We start from the raw sequence: 12,523 nt of genomic DNA, 5'->3' as shown, positions 1-12,523 counted from the left end.
AGAGCCCATGTATTAGAAGGCACTAAGTGTACCTTACCTTTCCTCAGTTGCTGCGTACAATACCCAGGTTGACACTCCCACTGCCACACTGTCAGAGGTGCCATCTCTCAGTTGAGACACTTAGATAGATGCAAAAGATCCCGCAACACTCTGGCTCGAAGGGCCGAGTGGCCTACTCCTGCTCCTAGTTCATGCTATTTGAAGAGGAGGAGCGGAGTTCTCCCCAGTGCCCTTGGATCAATATTGATCCCTCAAACAGCAACATCACAAACAAAATGTGTTTAATAATTATCCCATTGCTGTTTATGTGATCTTGCTGTGAGTGAATTAGCTGCCACGTTTACTACATTATAACAATGTCGACACTTAAAGAAGTGTCATTGACTGTGAAGCTCTTTGGGATGTACCAGGGATGTGAAAGAAGCTACAAACTTGCAAGTCTGACTTTCAACTCAGCTTCTCAGTAAGAAAATAAACTCACCCATTGAATATAGGTTATCGAAGACTTGGTGCATTCGAATGATCTCGTAATAAAGTTCATCGTAACTACTTGGCGTGGGGAGGAAAGTGTCACCATACGTAATAAACACGTTGAATAAATTCACAACCTGCAACAAAAGAAAGCTGTTCTATAAGTGCATTAATGGGAAGAGGATAACCAGGAAAGAGGAGGGCCCATTCCAAACCAACAGGGAAATCTGTGGGTGGAGCCAGATGTCATTGGTAGGGTATCGAACGAATACTTCAAATCGGTCTTCACCCGAGAGAATGAGTAGGTGAATATAGAATTCGGGGAGAGAGACTGTGAGATTTTTGAGCAAATTGTCATCGGCAGTGAAAAGCCACTGGGAGTGTTGGCAGGCTTAAAAATGGACAAATCTCCAGGTCCGGATGAATTGTGTCCCAGGATACTGTGGAAGCGAGGAAGGGGATTGCAGGGGCTCTGACTCAATTTTATAATTCCTCTCTGGTCTTGGGGGAGGTGCCAGAGGACTGGAGAACAGCTAATGTGGTCCCACTAATTAAGAAAGGTTGTAAAGATACGCCAGGAAACTACAGGCCAGTGAGTCTCACGTCAGTGGTTGGGAAACTACTGGAGAAGATTCTGAAGGAGAGAACCTATCTCCACTTGGAGAGGCAAGGTTTGATCAGGGACCGTCAGCATAGCTTTTTCAGAGGGAGGTCATGTCTAACAAATTTAACTGCACTTATTGGGCATGTGACCAGGTGTGTGGTTGATGTAGTTCACATGGATTTCAACAAAGTATTTGACAAGATCCCACATTGGGAGACTTGTAAAGAAGGGGGCACATGGGATACAGGGTAACTTGATAGGGTGGTTTCAAAATTGGCTGAGCTGTAGGAGATAGAGGGTGCTGACAGGCGGCTGCTTTAGTGACCGGAAGCCAGTGTCCAGTGGTGTACCCACAGGGATCTGTGCTGGGTCCCCGATTGTTTGTCATTTATATAAACAACATAGATGACTCCGTGGGGGGTAGGATCAGTAAGTTTGCAGATGACACAAAGATTGGCCGGGTGGTTAACAGTGACGTCGAGTGTCTTGGGTTACAGGAAGTTATAGACAGGATGGTCAAATGAGCAGAAAAGTGGCTGGTGGAATTTAACCCTGAAAAGTGTGAGATGATACACTTCGGAAGGAGTAATGTGACAAGAAGTATTCAAAGAATGACATGACACTGGTACATTCTGAAGAACAAAGGACCTTGGCGTGTTTGCCTATAGATCTCTGAAGGCAGAAGGGCAGGTTAATAGGGTGGTAAAAAAGGCAGATGGGACGCTCGCCTTTATCAATCGAGGCATAGATTACAAAAGCAGGGAGGTCATGTTGGAGTTGGCTTGGGTTGTTTTCTCTGGAGCAGAGAAGATTGAGGGGAGACCTGATCGAGGTCTACAGGATTATGAGGGGCATGGACAGGGTGGAGAGAGAGCAGCTGTTCCCATTAGTTGAAGGGTCAGTTATGAGGGGACACAAATTCAGGGTCAGGGGCAGAAGGGTTAGGAGAGATTTGAGGCAAACTTCTTTTACCCAGAAGGATATGACGGTCTGGAATGAACTGCCTGGGAGGATGGTGGAGGCGGGGTAATGGTCAGGAACGCGCTGCCTGGGAGGATGGTAGAGGCGGGTTGCCTCACATTGTTTAGAAAGTACCTGGATGAGCACTTGGCACATCATAACATTCAAGGCTTTGGGCCAAGTGCTGGCAAATTGGATTAGGTGGGCAGGTCAGGTGTTTTTCATGTGTCGGTGCAGACTCGATGGGCCGAAGGGTGTCTTCTGCACTGTATTATTCTGTGACTGCTCGATTATTCTAGCACAGTTGTAGGAAGATGGAGGATGATGGAGCAGCCCTGCCCTACCTCAGTTAATGTGAATCAAAGAGATCTTCAGAGACATTTAGCATTGCCTCAAAGTGAATAGAGTTCCTTCTCCATCTCATTTAGTATCAACTTAATCCAATCATCACCAAAGTTTTAAGGCATTGAGGTTGTCATTACCAACAGACAAACCGGAAACAGTCCCCTGGCTAAAAGAGTCAAATTCTAAAGGCATATTGGCAAGACTGGCACTCCCTTGAATTAGAGAATAAAGCAGTGATCAATTGTGGTGTTAAAAATGATGAGTGGGCCGATGGAAACTATTTCCTCTAGTTTGGGGGTGTATTGAATTATAGTCAGGGTGAGGGAGCAAATCTGGAACTCTGACTGGGAGTCAGTTGAAAATTTCAAAACTTTGATTGCTAAGTTTTTTTGTTGGGTAATGGTATTATGGTTGCAGAACCGAGACCTGCAAATGGAATTAGGATGGAGATCGGCAATGATCGGACTGAATGACAGATTAAGCTGGAGGCTGAATGGCCTCCTCCAGCCTCCTATGCTCTCTGCGTGCTCCGCTAACTCCAGCAATGAGCTCATTTAGTGCCCATGCAGAAATATCAGACAGCAGAACTTCACAGAAGTGCATTAAACTATTGCCTGCTGATATCCGGTTTAATTTGGTGGCTCAGATCATTAAAAAATCCAGCATGAGAAAAGAAGCCAAGGAGGAAGTGCCTGTTATAAAGAGGCTCATGGGACATGGATGTATTTCAAGGTGTGGGGGGGGGGGGGGGGGGGGGGGGGGGGAGAAACCGGGCATGGAGTGAGTGGGGGGGGGGGGGGGGGGGGGTCTGAGATTGAGGTCAATGAAAAATTAACAAGCTGATCAGTCCAGCGGCCTTTCCCTCTTCCGACAGATTATACGTCAATTGTCCATGTGACTTCATCAGCCTTGTTGCTAGGTTTTTGTTGCTAGGTAACTCTGAACAGCAATCCATCACTTGCAAAAATCCTCCTTTTGCTGCAATCTGCAAACTTTAACATTTCATTTAGTGTCGCACTTCTCTTTTTTTAACCATTAATACATACCAGAAGCTGCAGAATGTCTATAGCCAAGTTCAGCGGGAGTCCTGCAAGTTGTCCAATTAGAAATATTGCTACTGTTAGCCAAACCTTCTGCTTTGTATTTTTAAGCCAATTCAGTATCCATTTGTATTGACTGCCTTCAGCCCACAAGCTTTAATTGCAGCCAAGAACTGAAGGAAGCATCTGTGCTCCCAGGGATGTTTTCCACCAGTCAGTCACTCATAGTGACAGGGCCGCACTATCGAGGGGTCAGTCACACAGTGACAGGGCCTCACTATCGAGGGGTCAGTCACATAGTGACAGGGCCACACTATCGAGGGGTCAGTCAGTCAGTGACACAGTGACAGGGCTGCATTATCGAGGGTCAGTCAGTCAGTCAGTGACACAGTGACAGGGCTGCACTATCGAGGGTCAGTCAGTCAGTGACACAGTGACAGGGCTGCACTATCGAGGGGTCAGTCACACAGTGACTGGGCCTCACTATCGAGGGGTCAGTCAGTCAGTGACACAATGTCAGGGCCACACTATCGAGGGGTCAGTCAGTCAGTGACACAGTGACAGGGCCGCACTATCGAGGGGTCAGTCAGTCAGTGACACAGTGACAGGGCTGCACTATCGAGGGTCAGTCAGTCAGTCAGTGACACAGTGACAGGACTGCACTATCGAGGGTCAGTCAGTCAGTGACACAGTGACAGGGCTGCACTATCGAGGGGTCAGTCACACAGTGACTGGGCCTCACTATCGAGGGGTCAGTCAGTCAGTGACACAATGTCAGGGCCACACTATCGAGGGGTCAGTCACACAGTGACAGGGCCGCACTATCGAGGGGTCAGTCAGTGACACAGTGACAGGGCCGCACTATCGAGGGTCAGTCAGTGACACAGTGACAGGGCCGCACTATCGAGGGGTCAGTCAGTCAGTGACACAGTGACAGGGCCGCACTATCGAGGGGTCAGTCAGTGACACAGTGACAGGGCCGCACTATCGAGGTGTCAGTGACACAGTGACAGGGCCGCACTATCGAGGGTCAGTCAGTGACACAGTGACAGGGCCGCACTATCGAGGGGTCAGTCAGTGACACAGTGACAGAGCCGCACTATCGAGGGGTCAGTCAGTGACACAGTGACAGGGCCGAACTATCGAGGGTCAGTCAGTGACACAGTGACAGGGCCGCACTATCGAGGGTCAGTCAGTGACACAGTGACAGGGCCGCACTATCGAAGGGTCAGTCACACAGTGACTGGGCCGCACTATTGAGGGGTCAGTCAGTGACACAATGACAGGGCCGCACTATCGAGGGTCAGTCAGTGACACAGTGAGAGGGCCACGCTATCGAGGGGTCAGTCAGTCACACAGTGACAGGGCCGCACTATCGAGGGATCAGTCAGTGACACAGTGACAGGGCCGCACTATCGAGGGGTCAGCGACACAGTGACAGGGCCGCACTATCGAGGGGTCAGTCAGTCAGTGACACAGTGACAGGGCCGCACTATCGAGGGTCAGTCAGTGACAGGGCCGCAATATCGAGGGGTCAGTCAGTGACACAGTGACAGGGCCGCAATATCGAGGGGTCAGTCAGTGACACAGTGACAGGGCTGCACTATCGAGGGGTCAGTCAGTGACACAGTGACAGGGCCGCACTATCGAGGGGTCAGTCACACAGTGACAGGGCCGCACTATCGAGGGTCAGTCAGTGACACAGTGACAGGGCCGCACTATCGAGGGGTCAGTCAGTGACACAGTGACAGGGCCGCACTATCGAGGGTCATTCAGTCACACAGTGACAGGGCCGCACTATCGAGGGTCAGTCAGTGACACAGTGACAGGGCCGCACTATCGAGGGGTCAGTCAGTCAGTGACACAGTGACAGGGCCGCACTATCGAGGGTCAGTCAGTGACACAGTGACAGGGCCGCACTATCGAGGGTCAGTCAGTGACACAGTGACAGGGCCGCACTATTGAGGGGTCAGTCACACAGTGACAGGGCCGCACTATCGAGGGTCAGTCAGTGACACAGTGACTGGGCCACACTATTGAGGGGTCAGTCACACAGTGACAGGGCCACACTATCGAGGGTCAGTCAGTCAGTGACACAGTGACAGGGCCGCACTATCGAGGGGTCAGTCAGTCAGTGACACAGTGACAGGGCCGCACTATCGAGGGGTCAGTCAGTGACAGGGCCGCACTATCGAGGGGTCAGTCAGTGACAGGGCCACACTATCGAGGGGTCAGTCAGTGACAGGGCCGCACTATCGAGGGTCAGTCAGTCACACAGTGACAGGGCCGCACTATCGAGGGGTCAGTCAGTGACACAGTGACAGGGCCGCACTATTGAGGGGTCAGTCAGTCACACAGTGACAGGGCCGCACTATCGAGGGGTCAGTCAGTGATACATTGATAGGGCCGCACTATCGAGGGTCAGTCAGTCAGTGACACAGTGACAGGGCCGCACTATCGAGGGGTCAGTCAGTGACACAGTGAGAGGGCCGCACTATCGAGGAGTCAGTCAGTCATACAGTGACAGGGCCACACTATTGAGAGGACAGTTTCATACTTAACTGTAAGCATTTGCTGATGATACAATGATAGGTAGGAAAGTAAGTTGTGAAGGGAACATGAAGAGTCTGCAAAGGGATATAGTTTGCTTGCGTGTGTAGGCAAAACTCTGTCAGATAGAGTTCGAGTTTCCTTATTTAAGAAAGGATATCAATGCATTACAACCTGTTCAGAGAAAGTTCACTCCACTGTTTCACGGAATGAAGGCGTTACCGTACGAGGAAAGTTTGGATAGATTAGGCCTGCATTCATTAGAGTTTGGAAGAATGAGAGGTGACCGCATTGAAATATAATGGATGCTTCTGAGGGGATGATTCCCCTTGTGGGACAGACTAGAACGAGGGGACACGGATTAAAAATAAGGGGCCATCCATTTAAGATGGAGAGGAGGAGAAATTTTGTCTCTGAGGGTCGGGGATCAGTGGAAATCTCTTGCTCAGAGAGAGCGATGGAGGCAGAATCACTGAATATTGTGAAGGCGGCGGTAGGCAGATTTTTCACTAACATTGGAGTTGAAGGTTACTGGGTGCAGGCAGGAATGTGGAGTTAAGGCCAAAATCAGATCAACCATGATCTTGTTGATGGTGGAGCAGGTTCGAGGGGCTGAATGGCCTACTCCTGCTCCTAATTCCTATGTTCCTGTCTCTGTGAGTCAGAAAAAACTTAAACATCCTGACAAAAGCATAAGAGGGTTTTGCACTAAGTTGTCTCATTGCACCATCATCTTGGGGCCACTGGGGACCCTGGAGGCAGCAGCAAATGCTACATTGAAAAATGATGGCTCACCATTAAGGCCAAAGCGAAGATGTTGTATTTTCCCAGGAGCACAGTCTCATTCGACATCAGGAACTTCAGCAGATTGATTAGCGCTGAAATCACACGAAAGACACAGTAAGGAAGGTAAGAAAACAAAAAGACATCTGCCAAATTTCTCTCCCACTCCCTTGATATCGGTGCCTAATGGTAGGAAATGATTCACTGGTTTCAGATTCTCACCTGCATATTCACTTCCCAGGATCAGGTCAGATGGATACTCAGACTCAGCATCTCCCCAGTTCAACAAAAAGCCACGGTGTTCCTTTTTCACTCCTGTTTCCTGGCTGTGCTGTGCTGACCCAACATGGACTCTGCATAGTCAGAGTTAACCCCCCCCCCCCCCCCCCCCCTCTCCCCCTCCCCCCCTCCTCCAGCGAGATGTTGTGCATCTTCTGACAAATTGAGCTCTGGACGTTTTCACAATTTCCTCCAGAATCAGCAACAATCTGGCGATGAGGAATTTGTCCCGTGGACATTTACTGTGACATGCTCATCACTAAAAACTTGTGCACTGCTATAAATGTTAATCGAAAAAGCAAAATGGACCTTCACCTTCATCTCAATGGGGTTGGAATTCAGAGAGGAGGAACTGGAGCTTCAGTTGTCCAGGACCCTGGTCTGACACCGACTACAGTAAGTGTTCCGTTCCGGGCACCTCACCTCAGGAAGGATAGGCTAACATTGGAGCTAGTGCCGTGCAAGGTGATCGAATTGAGGTACTTAAATTGATAACGGGGTTTGGTGGGGGGAGGGGGGAAGAGAGAGAGAAGAGAGAAAGAGAAACAGAAGAGAGGGAGGAAAAAGTGAGAGAAGTGGAAGAGAAGAGAGAGAGAAGTGAGAGAAAGAAAGAGAGAGAAACAGACACCTACTATAATAATCGCTTATTGTCACAAGTAGGCTTCAGTGAAGTTACTGTGAAAAGCCCCTAGTAGCCACATCCCGGCGCCTGTTCGGGGAGACCGATACGGGAATTGAACCCGCACTGCTGCCCTTGTTCTGCATTACAAGCCAGCTGTTTTGCCCACTGTGCTAAACCAACCCCTATTTCTCCGGCTTCGGAAATGCAGGATAAGGGCTAGTTCATTCAGGAACTAAATCACATTAAAAAAACAAAATAGGAAAAATAATAAATAAACTAATCAAGTTCAAAGAGAAAAAGAATTGCTTGCCCAGACAGAATGCATCCTGCTTTTTAAAAGAACGTTGGGAAGCAACAGAGAGGCACAAGCACATATATTGAACAGAAAAACATTTAGTGCCAGAGGCCTGGTGGATAGCTAACATTACACCCCCTAAGGCAGACAGAACATGTCTGGGAACTGTAGAAAATCAGGTTAACATCTGGCAGGAGGAAAAGTAATGTAATTCCTATAAAAGGAGAAATCAGAAAAGCACACAGAAACCAAATTTAAAAGAATGAATAGTCAGCCTGCATCGCCAAACAAAAACCTTATTAAATTATGTTGATGTGGCAAGAGAGCAATTAGGTAAAGATAGTATGTTAGATGCCTGCATCGCAAACGTTATTAAATTACTCTGAGGTGGCAATAGAGCTATTAGGTAAGAATAGTAAAGTAGATTTAGTATATTTACATTTCCAAAATGTCTCACGAATGTCAAAGAATGCAAAGAACAAAAAACAGCACAGGAACAGGCCCTTCGGCCCACCAAGCCTGTACCGGTCATAATACCACCAGCAGTCAGTGGACAAGTGGCAGAATGGATTGCTAGTTAGCTTCAAGACAGAAAGCAGATTAAAGGAAGTAAAGGATAGTTTTTCAGAGAGTGGGAGCAGGTGAGAAGTGGGGTCTCCTCAGGATCAATACTGAATGGCAGAGCAGGCTCAAGGAGCCGAGTGGTCTACTCCTGCTCTTCGTTTGTATGTTCACATTTTGTATAATTACAGGAGTTCCTCAGGGAAGTGTTAACTCCACCAGCTTCAACTGCTTCATCAATTACCTACCTTCCATCAGAAGGTCAGAGTTGGGGATGTTTGCTGTTGATTACAAAATGGTCAGCACCATTCATGACTTTTCAGGTACCAGCAGTCCATGCCCACATGCAACAAGACCCGGACAATATCCAGACCTGGGCTAACTAATAGCAAGTAACATTCTTGCCACAGAAGAGCTAGGCAATGACCATCTCCAACAAGAAAGAATCAAACCATCTCCCCTTGACATTCACTGGCATTACCATCACTGAATCCCCCATAATCAACATCCTGGGGGTTTATATTGACCAGAAACCAAATTGGACTAGCCAGAAAAATGCTGTGACTACCTTTTGACTATATGAACAGGTCAGAAGCTAGGAATTCTGTGGCAAGTATCTCATCTCCTGCCCCCCAAAGCTTGCCCACCATCTACAAGGCACAAGTTAGGTGTGTGATGCAATACTCTCCACTTGCCTGGATGAGTGCAGCTCCAACAACACTCAAGAAACTTGATACCATCTAGGAAAAGGAGCTCGCTTGATTGGCACCCCATTCACCACTTTCAACACCCACTCCTTCCACCACCGACGCACAGTAGCAGCCATGTGTACCATCTACAAGATGCACTGCAGCAACTCATTAACACTCTTACAATAGCACCTTCCAAACCTGTGACTACCACCCAGAAAGACAAGGCTAACAGATACCTGGGAACACCAACATCTGCAACTCCCCTTTCAAGTCACTCACCACCCTAACTAGGAAATATATCGCCGTTTCTTCACTGTTGCTGGATCAAGATCCTGGAACTCCCTGCCTAAAAGCACCCTGGGTGTAGCACCACCTTCCCAAGGACAATTAGGGATGGGCAATAAAAATAATGGCCGAGCCCACAACAGCCACATCCTGTGAAATAATAAAAGTATTGATGTCTTTAAAGAGAAGCTCATCATACACACAAAGGAAAACAGAATAGTGGGTTAAGCTAACAACGTTGGAGAAGGAAGGATGGGAGCATAAATGTTGGCGCGGTCTGGTTGGGCCAAATAACCTGTTTGTGTGCTGCATATCCTCATATTTCCATATAGAGCTTGGCCATTCAGGCTTCTGTGTACATCAGAAACACTTCTTCACATCAAGGTTTATCTGATTGGGGGCCAATTGCCATTTTGAAGACCAATGTCGACATCATGAAGAAAGAGAGGGTGAAACAAGTTCAGGTACAAGTCAGCAATGATTTAGTAGAATGGTGGAACAGGCTCAAGCGGCTGGATGGCCTCCTCTTGGCCCCAATTCACTATTCCCAGGTCGGTAGCAAACAAGTTCAGACAGTGAGTAAATCTCGCTCTACATCGCTTGCACACACTTTGACCCCTGCCCAGAATAGTGCCCCATACTTCAAACCAGTGTCACATATGTATTTCAGCTAACAAGCAGTGATGGTGGATGAACCACCAGAAGTCGTCTCCTTCAGATGGGACATTCAACTCCATTTCCTTTTGTACAAAACTTCGTTGAAGGTATTAGCTGAAAATTAACCTCAGGAAGTCAGATATTTACTTTGCTGATTCCAAATAATTTCCGACAAGAGAGGGATCAAATAGAGACATGGCAGATGGAGGTAACAGATGTTCCGTGGATGTAGTGACTGAGCTTCACTGTTGCTGATCTGATTTGGCTGCAAGGCAACCTGATCAGGAGCAAGGCAGCAGAAAGAGGCTGCAGGATGGAAGGCGTACAAAGAAAGGAGCTTAGGAGGAGAGTTTAACCAAACTGCAGGTGAGAAGGAAAAAGGGAAGAAAAGCGAGACCAAGCAAAGTAAAAAGTAAATGAGAAAGAAAAATAAAAAGCAAAAAAGGGGAAGAGCAGAAAAAAGATGGAAAAAAGTTCAGGGTGATTTTTAACAAGCGCTAGGAATGGATTTGAGGATGTAGCTGAGCATGATTGGGTGCAGGAAATGGTCATTCATGATGGAAAGGAGAGATAATGAAATTGCATTTCTGTAGCACCTTTCCTGACCTCAGGACATCCTAAAGCATCTTACAGCCAATTTCTGAAATACAATCTTTGCTGACAGACAAGAAATGCGACAGTCAATTTGCAATCTCCCACAAACAGCAGCAAAGTTAAATCAGCAGCAGTGCTCCCTCAGAAGTGCAATGCATTAGTACTAATCCTCCAGCAGTGCAGCACTCCCTCAGTACTGACCCTCTGACAGTGCGGCACTCCCTCAGTACTGACCCTCTGACAGTGCAGCACTCCCTCAGTACTGAGCCTCTGACAGTGCGGCACTCCCTCAGTACTGACCCTCTGACAGTGCAGCACTCCCTCAGTACTGACCCTCTGACAGTGCGGCACTCCCTCAGTACTGACCCTCTGACAGTGCGGCACTCCCTCAGTACTGACCCTCTGACAGTGCGGCACTCCCTCAGTACTGACCCTCTGACAGTGCAGCACTCCCTCAGTACTGACCCTCTGACAGTGCAGCAGTCCCTCAGTACTGACCCTCTGACAGTGCAGCACTCCCTCAGTACTGACCCTCTGACAGTGCGGCACTCCCTCAGTACTGACCCTCTGACAGTGCGGCACTCCCTCAGTACTGACCCTCTGAAGGTGCAGCACTCCCTCAGTACTGACCCTGTGACAGTGCAGCACTCCTTCAGTACTGACCCTCTGACAGTGCGGCACTCCCTCAGTACTGACCCTCTGACAGTGCAGCACTCCCTCAGTACTGACCCTCTGACAGTGCAGCACTCCCTCAGTACTGACCCTCTGACAGTGCAGCACTCCCTCAGTACTGACCCTCTGACAGTGCAGCACTCCCTCAGTACTGACCCTCTGACAGTGCAGCACTCCCTCAGTACTGATCCTCTGACAGTGCAGCACTCCCTCAGTACTGACCCTCTGACAGTGCAGCACTCCCTCAGTACTGACCCTCTGACAGTGCGGCACTCCCTCAGTACTGACCCTCTGACAGTGCGGCACTCCCTCAGTACTGACCCTCTGACAGTGCAGCACTCCCTCAGTACTGACCCTCTGACAGTGCAGCACTCCCGCAGTATTTACTTTCGATTGGAGCTATGAGGTTTTTCCTCAATCTCAAAAATAATTATCCCCTTTCCGCAAAAGTGCACCATTCCAGTTCCATGTTTAAAAATATGTTTGCGGTGATTACAGGATTTGGCACGGTAGATAGAGAGAAACTATGCTTTTTGGTGTGAAGTAGTTTTTTAATTAGCCTGTTTGGGAATGGGGAAGGGGAATCGGAAAACGCAACTGAACACCAAGGCCGGTAAGTGGAACTGTAAAGCAGATCAGCCATAATCTAATGTCAGCACTGCTTTGAGGGGCAGAATGGCCTCCTTCTGTTCCTGTGCAGCACAGTGATGGCCCTCTGGCCTCCTCTTGATGACCTATTGAAATCTAGTCAAAGGCTCCTGTGCACCAGATATCCCATTACAAACTACTGATTGTGTCCGACTGATTATTTACCATGGAGTGTGGGCATACATTTGCCAATGGAGACCCAAACTACTGACCAATTGCAACAACACGTCACCTTGTTTCTTTTTCTTTCACTTCTTTTGCAGCTTCAGGAAAACCAATGTGAAGTCTTATTCAGTTATGTTTCAGTCTTTCTGGTGCAATCAATTGCAGAACAGCCAAGAAACCTTTGAAGACCTGAAATCATGTGCTGCCTCACCAGGTTTCCAGTTTTATTTTAAAACTTGTGGCCCTGCATCGATTATCATAGAATCATAAAATTTACAGTGGAGAAGGAGGCCATTCGGC

General features: G+C 48.2%; 1 protein-coding gene across 1 annotated transcript in view; it reads right to left on the bottom strand.

The window, feature by feature from the left end:
* Positions 1-12,523, bottom strand: part of armh3 (armadillo like helical domain containing 3) — a 174,433-nt gene that overhangs the window by 60,335 nt on the left and 101,575 nt on the right. The window contains exons 21-22 of the mRNA XM_038821510.1: positions 6,766-6,848; positions 482-608 (exon numbers count right to left, since the gene is read on the bottom strand). Of these exons, the coding sequence (XP_038677438.1) occupies positions 482-608; positions 6,766-6,848 (210 nt within the window). The remainder of the gene's footprint in view (positions 1-481; positions 609-6,765; positions 6,849-12,523) is intronic.

This window comes from Scyliorhinus canicula, chromosome 16, assembly GCF_902713615.1.
Source record: "Scyliorhinus canicula chromosome 16, sScyCan1.1, whole genome shotgun sequence".
Classification (NCBI taxonomy): Eukaryota; Metazoa; Chordata; class Chondrichthyes; order Carcharhiniformes; family Scyliorhinidae; genus Scyliorhinus; species Scyliorhinus canicula.
Note: the sequence above shows the minus strand (reverse complement) of the source record. Positions and strands in the feature narration are given on the sequence as shown.